The following is a 22,579-nucleotide window of genomic DNA, read 5'->3' as shown; positions in this document are numbered from 1 at the left end:
TTTTCCACTGGACTTGAAGGCCCCATGAGGGCCAGGACTATGTCTGTCTCATTCACTGCTGTACTGCCAGCATCTAGCAATGTCTGGGACAAAGTAAGCACTCAGTAATGTTGACATGAACAAAGAAAAGCGATTCCTTCTTGACATGTTAGTTTAGCTACTCAGAATTGGGCCTGAAGCTCAAGGCTCCCCCCAACTGGAACCAACAGTGAGGTCAGAGGTGACTCAGACATGAGGGGAATTTCTGCTGCTATAACCAGCTGAGACATGGCTTTTCTCAGGACAAGGGGCATCACACACAGGCTGACTTGAGAGAACATAGAGCACTCAGGCAGTGCACTTAACTTCCCCAGAGAGGGGAAGTGACTTGCCCAAGGTCTCTAGCCATGGGCATGAGGATGGCCCTTTCAGCATTGCAGCTTTTGCGTCCAACCTCAGGAAGAGAAAGTCAAGACAGGAAGTTGTAGGGCTCTGACACAGAGTGGTGACGAACTATGAAGAGGATCTGAAGGTCTAGGCTTGTGAGACCTCAAGCAAGTCATTTCCCTTCTCTGGTCTTTATTTTCAACATCTGTAATAAGAGAATGTCTTACGTCAAGTCCCTTGATAGGCAGACTCTGAGATGGAAATTTGAATACAGGGGGTTTAATGGGGGTCAATATCGTAGGACAGTGAGAAGCAGGGCTGGGCAAAAGAAACTGGGCTGCAATGCTTGCCTCGGCTGATCCAGGAGAGCTGGGATAATCCTTTAGAGTTGTTTCAAATGGAGGTAAAGAGGCCAGGCCTTTGTATACCCAGTCCCTTCAGTCATTGGAGGCGGACTGCCTGGAGGGGGCATAACCATGAGCTAGGTGGCTTCCTTCGACCCAGGGCAGTTCCCAGAGAGGGCCTCAATTGAGGCCTTTCCCGGTTGAGTGGGTGTGGGGGAAGGAATGAGAGCCACAGTCTGGGTTGCTCACCACAGCATCCAATACAGAGGAATGTAGTTGGGCAATTTTCTAGTTGTCCCATGGAGCCTCTGGGTTCTAAGAAGGTGCTTTAGTGGGTGGGAAACTGCTCTTCTTGGGTGTGTTTTAGTTTCTGCAAAAGTCCAACATGTTTTCTTGGAAGAAATAGCTCTACTCTTAGGTTGTAAATGCTCTTAAAGCACCTTGTATTTCTTCTTTGAGGTACCATCACAATTATAATTTACATAATTAGTCGTGTAATGATCTAATGTCTGTCTCCTGCACTAGACAATAAATGCCAAGAGGGCAGGAACCATGCCTGTTTTGCTCACTGCTCCGTGTCCAGGGCCTTTCTATACTATGTGCACAACATGTATTGAATGTAAGCATGGCCTGGGCACCAGAATACCGGGGAAGCTGTTAAAGGGGCAAGATTCTGAGCTCTACCTCCAACCACTGGTCTTTAGGAGATTCTAAGGCACAAAAAGTTTGTGAACCACAACTTCACTCCACTTTCCCTAGGGCTCTGGTGAATGTTTGAAACCTGCTGGGGAAGACTCTCCCAGCTCGTTTCTACTCACTCTCAGCAGTCCTCAGTCCAAGCATGGCTTCAAAAGCCAAAAAACAATCAGCCACCAGCAAACTTCCACAGACTCCAACCTGGGTAGATGTGCCAGGTCTTGCATTGCAGGCTGCAGAAGACTGAAACAGATTCACTAGATCCAATCTGGGGACCAAGAGTTTTCAATTTCACATGCAAAATGGTTTGAACATGATTTTTTGTAAAAAAGCAGATTGAAAGTATAGGGAGTTTTAGGACAAAAGTGATGCTTTGGGATCAGTCAGTCAAGGGTTCAAATCCTCCTTCAGTTGTGTGACATTGGGCAGATATCAGAATACTAAATGGCTCACTAGTGCTAGGTGCTAGGTATCTGACCTGTGTTAGATGGTTTTCATGCATTATTTAATTCACACAACCCTCCCGACTCTAGGTATTAATTCCATTGTATAGATAAGGAAATTGAGGAGGGAGAATTGAAGTAATTTGCTTATGGTCAGACATCACATGTCAAACTGGAATTTGAATTTGACCCCAGGTCAGTCTATTAAGTTGGTGTTCCCTAGACACTCACTTGAAAATGGGAACACCACTCCTCTCTCCCAGGGTTGTTATGAAGAGTGAGAGATTAAATTTGAAAACATCTGGCAAGTCACTCATTAATGTTATATCTAGACAAGAAACGAAAACGTTGTGTGTCCATTTTCATGGGAGAGGAAATCTAAGGCACAGTGGAATCGACACCCTCCCTGTATCCCCCCCCTTCCCGCTCCCTTGCCCTAGGATAAGTGACCGAGTCAGGACCAGGTCCAAGTTTTGTACTCCAAGTCTGATTTACTCTCTCACATCCTCTTAAATGACCGTAGAAGGAAGAACAAGTGTACTGGAGACACTGCAAAAATGAAGAGGATAGAAGGAAGAGGGGACATGAAGTCAGTCAGAGAAGGCTTCCTGGAGGAGGCCATTTTCAGTTTATGAAGGCAGGTGAGGAAGACAGCAGGAGAGTGCTTAACTCTTCGTCATGTTGTGGTTCCCCTAAGCTTACTGGAGTTCCTGGTGCCCAGAGTTCAGAAGCTTGCCAAGGTCACACAGCTACTAAATGGCACTGGCACAACTTGGGGGTGGGGCGTCACATCTAACTCCTTATGCCCGGTTCTATCTCCTTGGTGTTAGAGAGGGAAGGATGAGAAGCAGATAAGCATAATGTGGGAACAGAAAGGGGTCCCCCAGAGCTTCTCAAACAGCCTCCCTCTGCTACAGGGGGAGCCCAGTAGTGGAAAAGAACAGCAAGGTGAAATGCCCAGGCCTCAGGGTCAAGCATACCCAGTTGGAATCCTGGCTTTACCACTTACTAGCTATGTGGTCTCAGCAATGTCACTTTACCTCTGAGCCTCAATTCTCTTGCAGGATTGCTATAGATTCAGAGAAATGGCCACCAGGTACCCAGTCAAGGGACAGGCTTAGTGAAAAAAATAACATGGCCATTATTTTTCCATAGTGCCTGACCTGCCACAAAAGGGCTGGATACCGAAGGTACAGAAATTTCAATGCCAACCACTCCCAATCCCGTAGTCACTGGGCACAACTGCCCAGTAGGGTTGAGGCTAGCAGGTCAGGTCCATGATGCAATCACAGCTTCCTGCTAAGAGGTGAACCATGACCCTTAGGAAATGGAAAAATAGCCCATTAACAAGAAGTACAAAACAAAACCTCGGTGAACTTTTATTTCTCATTATACAGAACAGGTAGCAAAGCCAAAGACTTCTGCACTTGAACACTGAATACCCCTCTCCACCCACCCATGGGACATTTACAGAGTCTTCATGTCCCTTCTAGAATCCAAACCCCAGGCTGGGGCCTCTTGCTCCTGCCCAGCTTCACTGCAGGGAGGGCTTTGAGGCCTGAGGGTGCCAGTCGCTTCCCCATGCCTGCATGGGTATGAAATGTGGCACATTGACCAGGCTCCTTTCCTGCCCCACCCCAGAGAAGAGGGTCAGAAGCAAGCAGCATCTTCGCCCTTGCCTGTCTTCAATCAACTCCAAACTGATCAGAGAAGAGGTACATACTGCTGGAAGGAGGGCAAGGGAGGTCATAATTCACAGCTTGTCTGCTATTGAAAGTGCCTGGGAGCAGTCCTTGGCTGCTTCTGCCTCCAAGTAATCCACCTAAAATTGAGGAGAGGGGACAGAAAATGGGTAGTCCTTGGAAGGTAGCCAGGAGACTGATTGCAAGAGTGGAAGTCCCTGGAGGCCTTCAAAATCCTGCAAGATTTGCAGTTCACAGCTGGCAGATTGGCCTGAGAAACCCAGAGTGAAGACTCAGACATGGAAACTTAGCCCCTCCCCTTAGTCTGAAACTGCAGAAATCAAGGTCAAGGAGGTTTGGCAACATAGCCATGGTCACCTGGCCAATGGCAGGGCCCAAACAAGAACCCTGGGGTCTCCCACCTCTCCCACTGGGTCATGTGCCACCTAGAAAGGACCAAGTTCTTGGCAAACATCTGCAGCAGAGCCACAGGAGAGGAACGCGCTGGGCAGATGCAGCTCTGGGGAGAACAGACTGCCCCCGTCTTCCTCCTCACAGCCATTGGCTGTGGCTCTAGAGGTGAGGGCCTGAAGAGGTTTAAACTTCTCCCATAAAGAACCAAAATGCAGAGCATTTATAATCTAATACTCCCTACACTTCAGAAGGCAAAGTGACCATCAGAGCTACTCAAATTCTCTAGAGATAACCTACTTTTCTGATGTGTGTGGTCTTTCTCCTGGGGTTTCACACCACCAGGTATGGGAGAAGAGGGTAGGAGGTCAGAGGAGGTCGAAAGAAGTGAAGTAGGATTGGGGCAATCAGGAAATAAGGGGCCTTCAGGCTGCCCAACAGAACAAGTTTTTGGGGAGCTGGATGCACAGACCAGCTGTGACCCTGACTTTCACATTGATGGGTTAATGGCAGGTGAGAGGTAATGAAATTGGAATGAGGGAGGAGGAAAAGGAAAGCTGCTTGGAGTGTCAGTCCCTGGAGGTGTTTGCCCCTCTCCCTCGGGGCCAGCTGGGGACCTTCCCAGTCCCAGAAGGCCACAGTACTTGTGCCCGGGGCCCAGCGTGGGGGCACACAAGTCCGAACTCAGCCCATTTCACTTCCTGTGCCCTTTGCCTCTGGGTTCAGGGGCAGGAAGAAGGGCATGGCCCCTGGGCATCTGCTAGTCGTCTTCCAGCTTCCAGGGCCAAAGCTGTGATCCCAGAGATCTGTCCATTCCAGTGAGAAAACGGAGGGTGTGGCTCAGGGGCTGCACCTCACACAAAAGCCCACTCCCAGAATATGGTGGGTCGGCGTGGGACAGAAAGGGATCGGGTCTGTCTCCAGACAGAGAAGTTCTTGCAGAGAGGAGGGTGCCTCCAGAGTCAGCTGGTCTGGGTCCAGGTCCTGTGTGGGAGTCAGGTCATATAGCGGGTGATGGCACGCAGGGCATAGAGCAGGGCGGCTTGCATGCGGGCCTCCAGGAGGAGCAGGTTCACGTGGACCTGGGGCACAGAGGAGGGCTGTCAGCAAGTTATGTCAGTTCTCACCATCTCCATCCCTCCCACAATGCCACCAACCCTGACCACTCAGCTCATCCTTCTATTTCCTAAGGCTCTGAGCAGTTGGGTGCAATGACTGCTGAGGAATTTCAAGCACATTCATCTTTGTGAGGACTAATCACTAATCTCTTTATCCCCCAAAACTAAAAACAAGAGCTAGCACTGAGCCCCATTAGGACTGGAGATTTACACTCACTTTCCCCTTTCATCCTCCTAGCAATCTTGAAATGCAGGTAGTATTCATTCTCATTGTAAAGATAAAAAAGCTCAGGGAGACAGAGTGACTTGCCCAAGGTCATACTGCTACTGAGTGTTATGATTTCAACCCAGGTCCTCCTGGCTGCCACTGAGGACCCTGTAAGGCACATTCCCATTTTATAGGTGAAGAAATGGAATCTGAAGTCACATCCCAGAGTGGGACTTAAACCCAGGACAATATGCCCCGGTACCCCACCTGGCTGTCACTACAGACTCAGTCTGAGGTTCCTCACTGGGTCCTGATCCCTTGGCCCTCTCCACTGGCCAGGCTTGTCTAATTCTACCCTGTCTCTCCCCTGGGGGCTGTAGCCGTACCTTCTCTGAGTGGCGGAAGTGCCTCCAGAAGAGGCTGTACATTCTCTGGGTGGTCTTCTCTGGATAGCAGGCCACCGTCTTGATATAGACCTTGAGGTTGCGCTCCAGGAGCTGGTTCACCTCCCCATAGTCATAGTCATCATATCTAGATGAAAAGGCCCAACAGCATCATTCACCCCAGCTCCCAGAACTAGCTCCTCTCTCCTAGCCCCACCCTATAAAAGGAGGAAGAGAGAATAGCAAGAAAGGCAGAAGGGAGGAAGCAACTAGAAGCTTGGTTCCTCTTAGAAAAATAGCTGATGTCATGTATGACAGGCTAAGGAATGCATAGAGAATAAGCATGCTTTATTTGGTACCAACTGTGTACCATGTGAACATGCACTCATGGAATCCTTAAAACTACTGTACACTATATACGGAATTATTATATACAATATACTGTATTCATCAGCCTCGTTTTGTAGATGAAGCTGCAATTCAGAGAAGTGCAGTCATAGCTGAGAATGGGATTCACACCCAGCTCTACCTGGCTCCAAGGTTATATTCACTACTTCACAGTAAAGGTCATGGCAAGTGGGTCAGGAGGTGAGTGCAAGTATTTACCCTGGAGAAGGAAGAGGGAAAGGGCAAAAAGGAGTTGGTACTCATTTTACAGATGGGCAGACTAAGGCCTGGAGAAGACAATTAAGTTGTTTAAAGTCAAAGAGCAAGTTGGTGACCAATCTAGAAGCTACTTTGTCATTCCCCAGTGAGTCAGTGAGTCATCTCAAATCAGTGTGGATGGGAAAGATTGGTTGACAACTGGAGGACAGATTCAGTAGAAAAAGGATCATGTTGGAGAATGGAGGAGACTGGACCTGAGAGGTGGACAGGAACTAGCCTGTGACCATCCACTCTCTGTCTCCCCTGAGTTAGAAACCTGCCAATGACAAGCAGGATGGCAGTCAATTAAGTACAGCTCAACTCACCCAGTGAAATACAATTAACAGTTAGTAATACACAGAAATACACATTTGTACCCTTTTTAAAAATTGGGGGATTTTTTTGATGCTTGGAATAAACTGTTAAATGAGAAAAGGAAAAAAATTGTGTTAACTAAAATATGCTCATGTATGATTGATTAAATAAAAAAAGCGAAATGCATAGGCAAGAAAATCTTGTTTTCATAAAATTATATATGTTTTGGTTATTTATGCATGGAAAAAAGATAGGAAGGAAATACTTGACAATAACAAGGAAGAGTGGTATCATGGTATCATGGATGTTTTTTATTTTCTTCGTTTTGTTATCTCTGTTTTCTAAATTTACTAAAAATCAGGCTATTTCTCTTTACAAACATCAAACATTATATTTTTATAAATGAAACAACCATTATAATTTCAACTATACAAAAGCAACTACGTAAGAAAGAAAAGAAGCAAGGGAGCCCGGCTGGCATGGCTCAGCAGTTGAGCATCGACCTATATATGATCCAGGAGATCAAAGTTCGATTCCCAGGGAGGGCACATGCCCGGGTTGCAGGCTCGATGCCCAGTCAGGGGCATGCACGAGGCAGCAGATCAATGACAACTCTCTCGTCACTGATGTTCTATTTCTCTCTCCCTCCTGTCCGCTCTCTGAAATCAATAAAGACGTGTGTGGTTTTTTTGGTTTGTTTTGTTTAAAGAAGTAATGGAGAAAAATGTCACAGAATGTGGATGTAGTTGTAGAGTAGTAGAATTTTGGGAAATTGTTTTTTTCTTAATTCTTTGAATTTCCCATAATGTTATCAGACTGTGATTTTTCTTTAAATAAAAAAATTGTTGTGCATACCCTTGATAAGTAACCTCACACCTAGGATTTATCTATGAGGACTTAGGTATAAAACTAGTTGGTCAGTGTGCATGGTGCTCGTAATAGTGAAAAACCGCAAACTACTTAAATACCCAAAAATAGAAAAATGGTTGAATAATTATGCTACATCCAAAACAGAACACCATGCAGTAGGTTCAGTGGTTAAAAAATATAAAATGTAGTTTATATTGACAAGAAAGGCAGTAGATTATTAGGTAAAAAAAAAAAAGCAACTTGCAGAATATATCAAGTATGATCCCATCAATTAAAAAGAAAAACTAACCCTGGCCAGTGTGGTTCAGTGGTCAGAGCGTCAGCCCAGGGTCTTGGGCATGCACCTGGGTTGCGGGTTTGATTCCTGGCCCCATTTGAGGTGCATGCAGGTCAACATTTCTCTCTCTCTCTCTCCTTCCCTCCCTCCCTCCCTCCCTGAAAATCAATGGAAAAAATGTCCTTAGGTGAAAATATAATTTATCACATACTCTACAGAGACAACCATTTTTTAAATAACAATTTTAGTTTATAGCCTTCCACACACATTTTCCATGCATGCACACACTTTTGATAATAAACAAAAAACAAAAAGATTCTAGATGGTGACCAGCTTTCTTTTCTCTCAATACATTTTGCACATTTCCCCATGGCAATATAAATATACCATTACTGTAATTTTTAATAGCTGCACAGCATTTTACTGAATGGATCTCTCATCATCTTAAGTTCCCTACTAATGGGCATTTATATATTGTCCTTATTTATCATTAGAGAACTGCTACTTGGAATGGAAATACAAGCCTAAGTAAATCTCCTTCTCTGATATATACATGTATATATATACATACATATATGTGTGTGTGTATATATATATGTGTGTGTATAGATATATATATGTATATGTCAGAGATAGAGTTTCATTTACAAGGTTCAAACAGTGAGCACACCTATTCTCTTTTATAATCAGCAAAGAAATAAACTTGCTTTGAAAAACAGTATTGGCAGGAAGAAAGGAAAAGAAAAAAACAAAGAGAAAAGAAAACAACTGTGAGTACAGACTGAGACCTGCAGCGCACACACGCCCTGGACGACCGGACATGTGCTTACCTGATGCCAAAGACACAGTGGATGTAGTTCCAGATGGCCCGGCGGAGCATGGATGTGTCCACTCCGCTGTGCATGGCCATGGTGTTGTAGGTGAGGCTATAGGCCGCTTGGAACTTCTCGTCCAGCAGCTGTCCACCCTCGGGGTAGAGCCGCTGGATCAGTGAGTAGCCATGGTCTTCCCAGGTATAATCCTGAGAAAACATGGAGAAGGGTCAGTAAGTGGAATATTTGGCTGGACAGAGAGACCCTATCCTCTGGAGCACACCTCTCTACTCTGCAGATCTAACCTACTGCTTGATCTGGGCCTGAGAAGCCAAGAGGGATGCACTTTGGTGATGACCCCAAGCTTAGGGTGCAGATGGGTCCCTTTGTGATCTAGGGTCTCGTTTCCCTCAAGGAATCGTGAGGGAGAGAAGGCACCCAACTCTAATTACTCAAATCAGCCCCCCCATTGTAGATCCAGAGCAATGCCAAGATTAGTGGGGAGAGCCCACCTGGGCACGGAAGGTAGGGGGCGCCTGAGTCCCTCGCCGGGTGAAGTCTTCATATCCGAAAGTGGGGTCTTCTACAAAGCACAGCATGTCTGGGTGTGGAGAGGGCTCCAGAATGTCAGCTAAGGACATCAGAAAGAGGTCACAGTGAGGCCAAGGCATGTAGGACAGAGGTCTCCACTCCTCATTAATCATCGATATGGGCCAGGCAACACAGAGTAGAAGGCCAGAGAAAACCCCTCGCTACAGTGAGTGGAACCAGGACTCCAGCTGGAGCCAGGTCTGGGACAGGAGGTCAATCAGCCCCATGGACCAGGGGATGAGGCCCCTAGTAATAATAATAATCATAACAGTAGCAGTTATTTATGGAGCCATGTACCCTGGGCCAAACTCTGTGCTAAGAGCTTTGCTTTTCTTGTTCCATTTACTCTACACATCAATCCTTCATGTGGAAGGAGACTGAGGCCCTGAGGCAGGAAGTGACTTATTAGTGGTCACACTGCCAGAAAGGCTAACAGGCCGGATTCAAACCCAGGTCTGACCCCAAAATACAAGAGATGCAGTGCATGGAGGTGCCTACTTCTCAGGAGAGATGGCAGAAGAAGGGGGCAGCCCCTGGAGCCTGGACACCTGTGATCCCCTACCTGAGGGGGTCACCAGCAAGCTCTCCGACTTCTCCAGCTCAAAGCGGCTCTCCATCTCCTCCTGGGACGCTCCCTCATCCCTCAATAGGCTCTCCTGCAGCTGCCTCATGCGTTCCATCAAAGCTTCCACGTCTCGGGCGGCCTCGAAGCCCTGCAGGAGGAACCCAATGATGACCATCTACTCCTCCTCCCTCGGCCACCCCATGAAACTCTACACATCTTTCCCACATGCCAGGTTTTTTTTAATGGACAGCTCACGTGGGCTGTGCTTCTCCAAGTGAAGTTTAAGAAGCTGTAGAACAGTCCTGGCCGGGTAGCTCAGTTGGTTAGAGCATCGTCCCGATATGCCAAGGTTGCGGGTTCAATCCTCGGTCAGGGCATATACAAGAATCAACCAATGAATGCATAAATAAAGGGAACAACAAATTGATGTTTCTCCCTCCCCACAAATCAATCAATCAATAAATAAATAAACCCACACCTATAGAACAGACATGAACAGATGTGTCTTTTCTGAGCATCAACTACCCTCATAGGTAAGGGATTTTTAAAGTATTTGTTTTCATATTAAAACAAGACATGGCCACCTTATAGAATAAGAGGCAAACTTTGTATACTGAAAGTGCATAAACCCAGGAGACTAAGCCTACGGAGCCACGTGATGAGAGGCCAGTCACATGATTATTTCATTTAATCCTCACAGCCCACTGTGAAGCAGTGGTCTTTATCCTCATTTGATAGATGAGGAAATGGAACCTCAAAGTCATATAACTTTCCTAAGGGATCTCACTGTGAGATAGGCCTCTCACTGTGGCTGCTACCCATGGATGACAGGCCATGCCAGCTTCCTGTCCCACCAAGCCCCAGGCTAGTGACTTACCCCAGAATTGTTCAGTGAGTCCATGCTGGGGGGACTGCTTTGCTCGCTGGGGGGTGAAGGTGCCTGGGGAACAGGGCTGCCCTCCGGGTCCCCCTCAGGGAGGATGCCGCAGCCAAACACAAAGGAGGCCAGCGAGTGACAGTGGGTAAGCAGGACCAGGGCCTGGATGAGCTCGGCCAGGGACCAGCTATGCTCACCCGTTTTCAGCAAGGCCTGGAGAGGAAAGAAGGCCAGACTTGCTCAGTGCCTCCCACTGGGCTGCCTGCCATGCCCCCGCCGCCTCCTGTGCTGCCTCAGGGACCTGCTTCTCTGCCCACTTCACCTGTATATGCTCCTTGGTGATGAGCCATGGCCGATGTGCCAGCAACTTGTTGATCTCATTAAGCTTGCGCAGCTTCTCAGGGGCACGGTGGAGGCCAAGCAGCCACTCAGGGTCACCGCCAGTCTGCAGAAACTCGGCCATGTGGGAGCCCACCAGGTAGGAACACTGGTGGCGGGCGGCAGCCTATGGAGGTAAGTGGACAGAGCTTAGGTCACGCTATTCTTTCTGGGCCCTACTCAGGGTGAGTACCCCATGGATGGTGACATCATAGGCCTCACTATTGCCTGAAAGGCAGGAAATTTAGGTTCTAACCCCAGCTCTGCCACTGGTTTGTTGTCCTACCTTGGGCAGGTCATCTACTCCTTTATGCCTCAGTTTCCCAAGCAGGCACTAAAGATGCCTCTCTTCAGAATCTAAAATTCTGTGGTCAGATAAAGCCAGGGCTTTCCTCTGCTTCCCTTCCTCACTTATGGAATTGGTTCAGGAAGTCCCCATCAAAGAGATCTACGGACTGAACCCCCCCATGTGGCCACCCCTACAAGAGTCAGAGTCAGACAGGCTCACCATGATGGCAATGTAGTGCCGCCAGGAGCTGGCCAGGGGCCCATCTGTGTGCAGCAGTAGATAGTGCAGGCGCCAGAATCTGCTAAGGTAGTCGGGGTGCAGACCCATCACCACTGCCAGGTTGTCCACACGCCCAGAGGACATCAGTGCCTCCAGCCCAAGGTTCTGCTCAAGGCTCTCAGCTCCCTCCTGAAGGACCTGCCAAACAAAGGTGAGGAGAGGATGGGTTCCCCTCCCATCCTTCCCACCACATTTGTTGTAGTAGGATTATAACAGCAAGAAGCTGAAAACAACTATAACATCAAAAAAGAGAATATGAGAGTAAAACATATTTCATTAAGTGATTACTTATTAGACACCTCATATAATAATAGCCAACACTTATATAATGCTTACGATGTGCCAAGCTGTCTTTGAGCACTTTATGTGTATTTACTCATTTAATTCTTACAACTATGAAATAAGAATTCTGTTTTCTCCATTTTGATATAGAAAAACTCAGGTACAGAGATTAAAATAGTTTCTCCCACCTTCATGGAGCTTCCACTTTAACAGTGCAAATCCATACAGCCATGGTTCACACTTCCTGAGTGCTTTCTCCATGCCAGGGCTGAGTTTGGAGCTTCCCCTGCATTATCTCATTGAATTTTCCCAATTATCTGAGGTGATGAATACTACTTTCCCCCCATTGACAGATGAGGAAATCAAGGCCCAGAGAGGTTTCATTCCTTGCTCAAGGTTACAGATGTAGTAAATGACAGAAGCAGGATTCAAATCCAGATGAACCCCAAAGCCTATTTCTTTCCTCTATTATAAAAGAGGAGTGGTTAATAAAATACAAGAACAATATTTGATCTTAAAATTCAGGGCTAAGACATGAATAATCAGCGAGTGGCTGTTTACTTTCCATTTACAAAGGGTGGAGGGAACTGGGGGGCTTAGACATTTGTTAACAGCTCATTAACTACTTGGCCTACACATTTAGGAGAGAAAAGAGGGCAGGGAAACAAAACATTTGTCTTTGTTCATTGAAGGCCGAAGAAGAAGGAAACGATTATTTTTTAATTTTTCTGTGCATGAGCTTTGAAGGCACCCCCGCCACCACACCAACCCCACACTAGAATGTCAGCTCCATGACGGCAAGGATTTTTGTCTGTCTGGCTCTCTGCTGTCTCCCCAGTGCCCAGGACAGTGCCTCACCCAGATTAATCATTCAATAGCTATCTGTTAAACAAATGAATGAAAGATCTGACTCAGTAAATGAAAGAGGTCTCTGTTGTATTAAGTCAAAACAAAACAAAACAAAACGAAGCAATAACCTCCCGTCAAAAACATGCTGTAAACTATGACCTTGGTTTTGTACAGAAAAAGTCTGGAAAACAATTGCAAATGGTTAAATAACACTGATTACCTCTGGAGGGGGAGGAGATTAAAAGAGACTAGAGCTTTCTGAAACATTGGAAAATTTTTAAATAATGAACATATACTTTTGCAGTAAAAAACCAACTTTAGTATATGCACAGTCAAGGATGAGAAGATAAACATAGATGGTTCTATTTTCTCTAGGAAAAGCAGGCCCTGTTCTGGGAATCAGAAGTTTGCCCATTACTGACCTGTGTTATTATCACTCTGAGCCTGTTACTTCCCAGCAAAATGGGACTGATTGGCCTGCTTCACAGAGCTGTTTTGTGGATTAAATGAGTTAGGAACCGGAAGGGTTCCAAAATTGCTATTTCGTGAGATAGGAAAAGAGCCTCACCCACCCAGCGTCCCGTGTCCCTTCTTCACAGTGACCAACAATCCTTAACCCCTTCCAAGCTTACCTCCTCCACTGGGATGAAGGCGCTGGGTCCTCGAGGGCCTCCCCGAGCCCGCCTCACCCTGCGCTCCTAGGAGGAAACACATCTTGGTTAGTTGGAGGTAAAAGGGAGGGCTGAAACAAAGTTCTCTCTCCAGTTTTCTCCTCCCGCCAAGGGGCCACACTGAACTTTGAAAACCTCCTTTCTGGTGCAACTTGCGGAGGAGTCAGGTGGGAGCTGTGCATATTTGGTGGATGGAGAGAGGACGAGTGAGGCAAAGGGCCTCATGTGCATGTTTGGTGGATGGAGAGAGGACGAGTGAGGCAAAGGGCCTCACCCACAAGCCGAGTTCTTCAGGAACTGGGCAGGGACTCGGGAGCCCCGGTATGGGGCGGGACGGGAAACATGCAGCCACCGTGCTGCACATCTCCAGGAGACCACCTTCTTGGCAGCCCTGGAGAATCCATACAAGAAGCCCATCATTTACATCCTGAGGCCACTTACTGAACACCCTAGATTCCTATGATGCGCTGCAGTCCCTCTCGAATTGTTTCTTCATCTTTCCCGCCAACACCACCTCATAGACCACCTCGCCTGGACCACCGATCACCGCCTCACCAATGTTCTCCCTGCCCTAACCTCCCCATCCTCTACTAAAACAACTGAATAAATAAAGCATCCCTTCTGAACGCCACCTCTAGGAATAGGAGCCACCTCTAGGAATAGATTTAGTGAGTATATGACCCCGATGTGGTTTCTAAAAAAGGCAAACTTTCTATAGCCAGAGTAAACTTTCTTAAGTGCAAATCTGATCAACTGGCGTAAAACTCTGCCTCCACCTCCCATAGCCTTTGAGGTCAACTAGAGTGACTCAGGCCCACTGCCCTCCCACGAGGCACTCCTTTTGCAGAGCTCTTAGTCTTCCAGGGTCTGGCAAACGTCTTCCAGACCCTCATCTGTGACCCTACAATTCCCAGTGCATTTGCTTCTGAAAACATTGTCTACTACTTGTCTGAATTAGGTCTTCACACCAGCCTCTGAATGAAGAACAGAGAAAGCAGAGAGGCATCAGGGCAATCTGGGCAGGGCGTACAGGGCTGACAGGAGCAGCTATTGTGTCAGGCGTGAATTGGAGCCTCTTTGGAAACCACCAATTATGTACTCAATCAATCTGATCCTAGTCCGAGACGTGAGGTTCACAGAGGATGTTTTATTATTCATTTGTATTGATAACTGGGAGGTTCTCAGCACTGGCCTTAGAAAGAATTTACCCAAAACAGAGTTATACCCTCACTGGGTAGAAATAGTGTCCCCTAACTCTCTCCCCCATCTCATTAAAATCCAGACTTATTACCAATGGACCTAGTTGTCCAGAAACTAAAGATTATAACTGAACCTTCCTTCTTAGATGGCCAAATGCCCCTGAGGGAGGCAGAGCTCTGGGGCTCTGAGAGAGAACAAAGGAAAGAACAATGGGACCTGGAAGTCCTAAGTGTGAATAACAATTCTGCCACTAACTTGCTGTGTGACTCAGAGAAAGTAACCTAAACTCTCTGGGCCTTAACCTTGGACACAGATAGCTGGGCCGATTGCTCAGGCCCCTTTCAGCCCACACTTCTGGGAGCTACCAGAAGCTAGGCTGGTCCAAATCCAGCACAGAAACCATCATAAGCCCCAAGCACTCCTGTTTCAGCTTCCCCTCCTCCCTCACCAAAGAGAAAAAGCCTAACAACTCCGTGAGGGAGATAAGAATTGCTGACTCCACAAAAAGGGCCTCCCCCCTCAGGGGATCTGAGGACAGAGAGAAAACCACAGCCAGGTGGGGTGGGGAAGGGCAGAGTGTAACCGGAGCTTGGGGGATAGAGATGGCCCACCAGGATGCTAGCGAGGTACAGAGAACAGTCTTGGGAGTCCCTTCTTTCTCTAAAATCTGCCCCATGAGCTATCAAGGGAAGGAACCTATGGGTCTTTAAGTGATAGATTTGGATCCACCTTTTCCAGCCCTGATGATGACGATAATACAGTACAGTAAAAGATAGGGTCTCTGACAACTGCCTAGGCTCAAATGACATCTCCACCATCTGCTACCTCAGTTTCCTCACCAAATAATGGGGCTAGTAGTACCTACTTTCACTGGGTAGTCAGAAGGATTTAATGAGATGATGCCCTTACCTCAGTACCTGTAACACAGTAAGCACTTAATACAAGTCCGCTATTATTAACCACATTGTTCTTTCAAACAATGGTATCTCAACCCAAGCAGTGCTTTAGAATCCCTTTGAAGGCTTTTTAAAAAATACCAATGTCAAGGTCCCACCTCCAGCAATTCTAATTTAATTGGGTGGGGGCATAGCATGGTTTATAGCCAGGGTGTATAAGGCATTGTGCTAAGTGCTTTCCAGGTGAAGCCAAAATTAATCTGTTCACTCCACAAGTGTTTTTGATGACCACATTTCAGGCAGCAACAGTACAGAAGTAAAAAGAAAAAGTCTCAACCTTCACAGAAGTTACAATGTAATAGAGAAAGACAAACAAGTGATGAAAAGGATTTCAAATAACAGGGTATATAAAGTAAATGAAGTAGGGCAATGAGAGAGTTTAGGATGGGCTGGGTGTGTGCAGTACTGTAGGTCTGAGTAGACGGGGAAAGCCACTGAGGAGGTAACTTTTGAGTTGATATCTAAATATCAAATCTCCAAATGAACTGATTAGGCAGCAGGGCCAGCATTCCAGTCAGAGAGAATAGAAACTGCAGAGCTTTGAAGGCAAGACCAAGTAGACTCTAATCCGTAGCTCCAATACCCTGAATGCTCCCCTGACCTTGACACCTAGAACTTGAGAGGAAGCAGACAGGGCAGGGTCCCACTGCCAAGAGATGACGCCTCCAAATCAGCACTCCCATACTCCCGGGACAAGAAGTCAATAATAATAATGGTGGGCAACAATCATGATTACCACAGGCCAAGCATTTGTTTCACATGCACTTTAAGGCAAGAACTACTACTTACTAGGGCTCCTATTTTACACATGAGGGATAAGGCTCAGAAAGATAAAGTTACTTCTGGTCACTCAGCCAAGGAGGAGCTAGCAGAGCTAGGATACAAACACGGTTTCTGCAACCACAGAAACAATTCCCTTTTCTCCAAACTTCTTGAGGTCTCAGTAGCCCCAAGGCTTTGCATCTGGGGTTCACCAGGACTGAGAAGCTCCTTCTCCCTCCCTACTTTCCCAGAAATCCACTACCCCCAATCACAGCACCTGTCACACTGTGTTGCTTCCTACCTTGAGGGTGCACACTGGAACTAGTTCCCTATTGTTAACCCCCAGTGTCTAGCGCAGCACAGTCCAATAGAACTTTCTGCAAATGATGGAATAGTCTACATCTGCACTGTTAAATAAAGATGGTAGCCCCCAGCATGGGGGCTAGGCATTTGAAATGTCACTAGTGCAACTAAAAACTGAATTTTAATTTTTAAAACAATTATCAAAATTTAAATAGCCACATGTGGCTAAGGGCTACCGTACTAGACAGTGCATTTTCAGCACACATGAAAAAGGCAAGATCCCCACCCCCACTTTATAAATGAAAAAATGGAAACCCGGGGGGCAAGTGACCTATCAAGGCAACAGCTAGTATGAGCAAAAGGAATACCAATGGTGACTGTTCATATAGTTCCAACTGAGGGGGTCCTGCAGGGCAGCAGAAACACTAGTTAGGCAGCCCTCTGGGCGGCCACTCAACAGGGAGGGTTTCAGGCAAGTTGTAAAAAGAGGATAATCACCTCAGAGCTCAGTGCCTGGCTCCTAATTTAATCGTTTGCTGAATGTTAATTTTTATATTAGCTCAGGCACTTGTATACAGTTTCCATCTAATCTTCATCAGTTTTGGGGGTAGAGGGTCTATTTTGCACTTAAGGAAAGATTAAGATTCCAAAGGTTAAGTACCAGATGACAAGTGGCCAATCTAAGATTTGAATTCAGCTCAGTCTGGCTTCCAAGGGTTCTGTCTACCACCCATATCAGCCTTTGGAGTAGACCCAGCCTTTATTCCTGGTATCCTATCCACAGCCTGCTACCCCCAGGACTCAGGTACAGACACCTGCCAAGTCACTGTGCCAGCTGGGAAAGGGCAGAGACTATTCCACCCCCACGCCGTGGGCAGCTGTGGTCCGCTGAACTCAGACACTTGCCTGGGTTTACACCTGAGAGGGAGACATAGCACAAGCAGCCTCTGACCAGTCTTGGGGGAGGGGTGTGTGAGTGGTGCTACAAACTCACAATGGGCTGAGCACTAGACTAAGTGCTCTACACATCTGATCTTGCCGATTTCTCCCAACCACGTGGAGGTAAATAGGTCCTATTATCCCTTCTTCAGAGCTCATTGAAGCTGAGTCCTGTTCCAGACAGGCACAGCTCAGATCTGACTTCAAAGCCTGCACAGTTCACAAGGGTCAGCTAAGCCAACAGGGGCAAATAGTTACAAGCACTTATTAGGTGCTAAGAACAGTTCTGGGGATGTGACCTGTAGAGTGTTTCTAGTCTAGCAAGGGAAACAGACAAGAAATGCCTGATTATACAACTGTTACACTATAATTGGGATACAGAGAAGGGGGACTAGAAGAGGGTATGGAGAGGGGACTTACCTGGCGGGGGAGGAAAGGCTTCCCTGAGGAAACAATGTTTAAGGAAGTGATTCTAGAGCCTAATAGGGCTCTGAAAACATACTACCAATATTAGAGTGAAGCGTCTGAAGGCCTTGACTGCTTGAAAGGGTGTGTGGTAAAGTGATGGGAGTTGAGGGTAAAGTACATGTGGGTCTTGCCTTGGGCTACCAGGCTTTGTAAGTTCAGGAACCTGCTGTCTTCTAAGGAATCCACTTAAAGCAGACATCTTCCCAAGGTCCTCTTTTCTTGAGAGAGAATATGTAGAAAGGGTTCTCACATCATGCATTTTCCCCCATTCCAGACCACTTCCCAGGCACTGTCCCAGAGAAGGATGGACCATCTCTCACCTCAGGCTGGAGGGACACAATTAGGCACACCCTGTGAGACACTCTGGTGAAAAGATAAATGTATGATGGCCACATTCTAACAAGAGCTAGCTTGTTTGACAAGGTTACTATGTTCCAAGCACTGTGCTTTGGCCTTTGCTTGTAATCTCAGTCAATTCTCCCAACGATCCCTCCGAGATAATATCAAATCTGCATGGGAGGAAGATGCAGATCAGAAAAGTGATCACTTGGCCAAGGTCACACAGCAAGTGAGTGGGAGGGCTAGTACATGAACCCAGAGCTCTGCCCAGGTGCTCTTATTTTTATTTTTTTTAAATCCTCACCTGAGGACATGTTTAGAGAGAGGAAAGGAGAGAGAGAAATATCGATCAGTTGCCTTCCATATGTGCCCTGACCGAGAATCAAACCGGCAACCTTTGGTGCACAGGACAATGCTCAACCAACCAAGACACTCCGGCCAGACTAGGTGCTCTTAATAGATAATATTACAGCCCTGGCTGGTGTGGCTCAATTGGTTGAGCATTGTCCTGTGTAGCGAAAGGTAGCCAGTTGATTCTCCATCAGGGCACATACCTGGGCTGCGGGTTCGATCTTGGGTCAGGGCACATACAGAAGGCAACCAATTGATGTCTCTCTCTCCCTTCCTCTCTAAAAACCCATTAAAATCTTTAAAAAAATAATATTACATCCCAACTGGCATGGCTCAGTGGTTGAACGTTGACTTATGAACCAGGAGGTCACCACTTGATTCCTAGTCAGAGCACATGCAGGGTTTCCGGCTCCATCCCCAGTAGGGGGCATGCAGGAGGCAGCTGATCAATGATTCTCTCATCATTGATGTTTTTCTCTCTCCCTTTCTCTAAAATCAATAAAAATTTAAAATATATATTTTAAAAAATAATATTATAGCAGGTACTTAAATAACATTGTTTCATTCAACATTGTTTATATCAGTTAGACTATGGTAAGACTGGTTTCCTTATGCATCATTTTGCTTAAAGTCACAGAACCTATAGACCATGTTAAATGAGGACTTACTGTATTTCCATTTTTTCACAAAAAAGGAAACGGGCTCAGTAGAATGACTTGGTCAAAGTCACACAACTAAGAATGGGCAGGAGCAGGTTTTATTCCTCCACTGGGGCTCCTAAACCATGGTGAGGAAGGGTAAACAAACTAACAGAAAACCCAGGACACAAACCATCCACTGCTGGAGGTAGGACCTCCCCAGAAACCATGCTGCTCAGAGAAGCCCTGCTGTTTTCCCAGGATCACCATTTAGGGCTAGCAATTGTATGACTCCCAGCCCCAGTAATACACTTGCACCACTCTGCAAGTGAGGAAACGAAAGACACGAACAAAACTCCCTGTAGTTCCAAGCACAATCAGAAATCCTAGAGACACCCAGGCCAAAAGATGAGCTATTCAATGGGGTTAGTGAAGAAAGCTTCTCCATAATCCCTCTTGGACCTCAATTTTCTCATCCTGTAAAATGGAACTACAGTATAGCTCATACTTTGCTGGTTTAGTCCTGAGGACTAAAAGAGAAGGCAAAACCCGAGCCTGGCATCTAATAGGTGCTTTATAAAATGTCTATTATTGATGGTGGCAGTGATGGGTGTGTGTGTGTGTGTGTGTGGGTGTGAATTGTCAGAGTAGGCCCAGCCTTATTCCTAGCCTCACTGCAAAGGGAGTCCCTGCAAAACAAACTTCTGAGACCTCAGGCCACTTAGTAGGGCATAGCCTAATCCGCGCTTGACTTGAGAGCCCTGGCCAGGGTTTTCGCGGTCTACCGAGAGCTTTGGCCGCCGCGTACGGGGTAGCTGGCCAAGGCCCGGAAGCAACCGCGCCCCCTTCCAAATCCGGGGTGCAGGTGGGGGCGGAGGATGAGGTCAACCTTCGATGGCCAGTCCCAAGCGTCTCATTCCCCGCGTTGGGGGATTGGAGCGGGAACATATCCTACTAGAAAGAATCGTCTGCCCGCCAGCCCCAGCCCAGAGGAAGGGATCTGCGGAAGGGGGCGGGGAGGAGGAGTGGTCGGGCCGCAGCGGCGGGGATTTGCCTGGACTTGACGACTCTCTCTACCGGAGCCCAAACCCAAGGAAACCTCGAGAAGGCTCTCCTCTCATTGGCCAGGAGTCCGAGGGGCCGAGGAGGGCTCCGCAACCCTGGGGGAGGGGAGGGGAGGGCCGAGGTTGCCAGTTGATGCAACCCCACTCCAGGTTTACGCGCTGCACTCCACCTCCCCGAGCCGGGGGGGGGGGGGGGGGGGGGGGACAGGGGGCGCTGCGCACCAACTCAGCTCAGGCTAGCCCGAAGCTCGGACGCGGCTCAGGGTTCAAGGTAAAAGTGGCGTGGCTCGGCCGCTGCTTACCTCTCCGGCCCCGGGGCCGCTGCCGCCGCCGCCGCCCTGGGAGAACGGCAGGTAACCCTTAAGCTCCGCGCGGCACTCAGAGTCCGCAACGATCATGGTGTGCGCCAGGACCCAGCCGCGGCTCGCCGCCGACCCGTGCCCCGGAGGGGGTTGTGGACGGACACACGCAGGAAGCCGGGACTGGGGCCGCTGGGGAGGTTCTAGAACCCCGGGGTGCCTCTCAGGGTTCCAGAACGCTCCGAAAGCCCAGAGTCCGCGAACGGCCGCTGCCTCGCTGGACTCTCCTCTCGTCCGGCTTCTGGAGCGGTGAATGGCCTCGGGAGCCCGGGACTGGCCGCGGCGCACGGGTTTTCACGGCCTCGAGTGCCTCCGAAGTCCGCAGTGGCAAGGGCTGCTCGCGGACGCGGCGCTCCTCAGCATCCCGGCCGCCGAACTGCCAGCGTTCGCTGGGCTCTGACAACCAGCAGCGCCTCTCAGCCCGCTGCGGTCCCCCGGGGAGGGCGGGGACACAAAAGCCCCACGCCGCAGCCAATCAGATGCCTGTTTCCTAGGGAGGCGGGGCGACACCCTCCTCAGGAGCCCACGGCTCAGCCAATCCACACCGGGAAGCGCCCGGGAACTCTGGGAGCTGTAGTCATCCCCGCGCGAACGCTGCAAACTTTTGCAAAAGGATTTAGTCAGATTGTTGACAATACCGGACGACGGTGACAGCTCGGAGAGTCATTAGAGCTGCGTGATGAAACGGGACTTCACCGGGCTGGGCCGGAGAGCCGGGTGTGAAATCCCTCCCAAGTACGTTCTTTAGCTTTTCAGTTCCTGGAGGGACTGGTTAGGGTTAAGAGAGGTGGTGCTAATTATAGGGCCAGATCTGGCCACAGCCCTGTTCCCCTGGCCTCCGGGAGGCCTCCACCCTCAAAATGTATCAGACACGGAAAATCCACCTTATTTGTAGAGTCTCTGGAAAAGCTTTCATTGACTGAAATGTTCTTGGCAGCCCCCCAGTCTAACCTCAATCCCTATTGCTGCCGTTGTCCCCCTGCTGCTCCTTTGGGACCTCAGGTTCTTTCTTCCATCCCTGCCACCCCTTTCTAGAAACTTTGTGACAAGGTGCTCCACTGAGTCTTTTCTCACCTCTCTCTCTGGCCACTCCTTCTCTGACTCCTCTTTCTCTTTCCACCCCCTGGAACATGAGTGTTCCTCTAGTTTCTGTTTTTATCCCTCATCTCTCCAGACCTACTCTCCCTCTCTGATCTCATCCATTTCCTGGCCTTCAACCCTCCATTTGGGAGGAAGTCTCTTCTACCATCTTCTTCTGTCCCCTTCCCACAGATTGTCTTCCTTCACAGTTTTTCTTCAGAGTTCCACCCTTTTGTTTCAATTTTAAAGTCATTTTTAGCTCTGGATAGAGAATCATGGCTGGAGTGAGGGTGGACCAAATGACCTACAAGGTAAGGTCCCTTCTGAGGCTTTCTGAGTCTAGGCTTATGATACCAAAGATGACCCTATGACTTGGTCTCCTGCCTCCAACTTCTTGGGAGAAGGAAATTAATCTCACCCTCTGCTGAGCTCCCAAGGCACTTGATTTGGATCTCCTTTATAATACCTATCACTTTCTACCTTGTATTGTAATTTTCTGTGTGCAGGTCTTATCCAACCCTTTTGATTATGAGTTCCTCGAAGGCAGGGTCCACATCTTGACATCTTTGTCTTCTGCCCCATGCCAACTAGCACAATATTCTGCCAGTGTTCTGGTCTTCAAGCCTTTGTTTCAGTAGTTCCCTCTGCAAATCTCTGTCCACTGAAATCCTACCCAGCATTTAATGTCTTCATTCATGTTTGTGGCCTGAGTGAAGGCTTCGAAATGCCACTTCCTGCAGAAAATGTTGCTTCTTCAGCTCAGCTGAAA

The 22,579-nt window shown here is 47.9% G+C and overlaps 1 protein-coding gene across 1 annotated transcript; it reads right to left on the bottom strand.

Moving 5' to 3' along the window:
* Window positions 1–4,025: 4,025 nt before the first annotated feature.
* SESN2 (sestrin 2) lies at window positions 4,026–20,866 on the bottom strand. Its single transcript, XM_087820247.1, has 10 exons — window positions 20,674–20,866; window positions 13,313–13,378; window positions 11,490–11,687; window positions 10,926–11,108; window positions 10,604–10,816; window positions 9,724–9,874; window positions 9,083–9,201; window positions 8,589–8,779; window positions 5,655–5,799; window positions 4,026–5,024 (listed from the first exon to the last, which is right to left on the bottom strand). The coding sequence occupies exons 1-10, from the start codon at window positions 20,767–20,769 to the stop codon at window positions 4,938–4,940; spliced, it is 1,449 nt and encodes a 482-aa protein (XP_087676373.1). The 5' UTR covers window positions 20,770–20,866; the 3' UTR covers window positions 4,026–4,937.
* Between the last annotated feature and the right edge of the window lie 1,713 nt (window positions 20,867–22,579).

This window comes from Miniopterus natalensis, chromosome 9 (assembly GCF_054644295.1).
Source record: "Miniopterus natalensis isolate mMinNat1 chromosome 9, mMinNat1.hap1, whole genome shotgun sequence".
Lineage (NCBI taxonomy): Eukaryota > Metazoa > Chordata > Mammalia > Chiroptera > Miniopteridae > Miniopterus > Miniopterus natalensis.
This window is presented reverse-complemented; position numbering and strand designations above follow the sequence as displayed.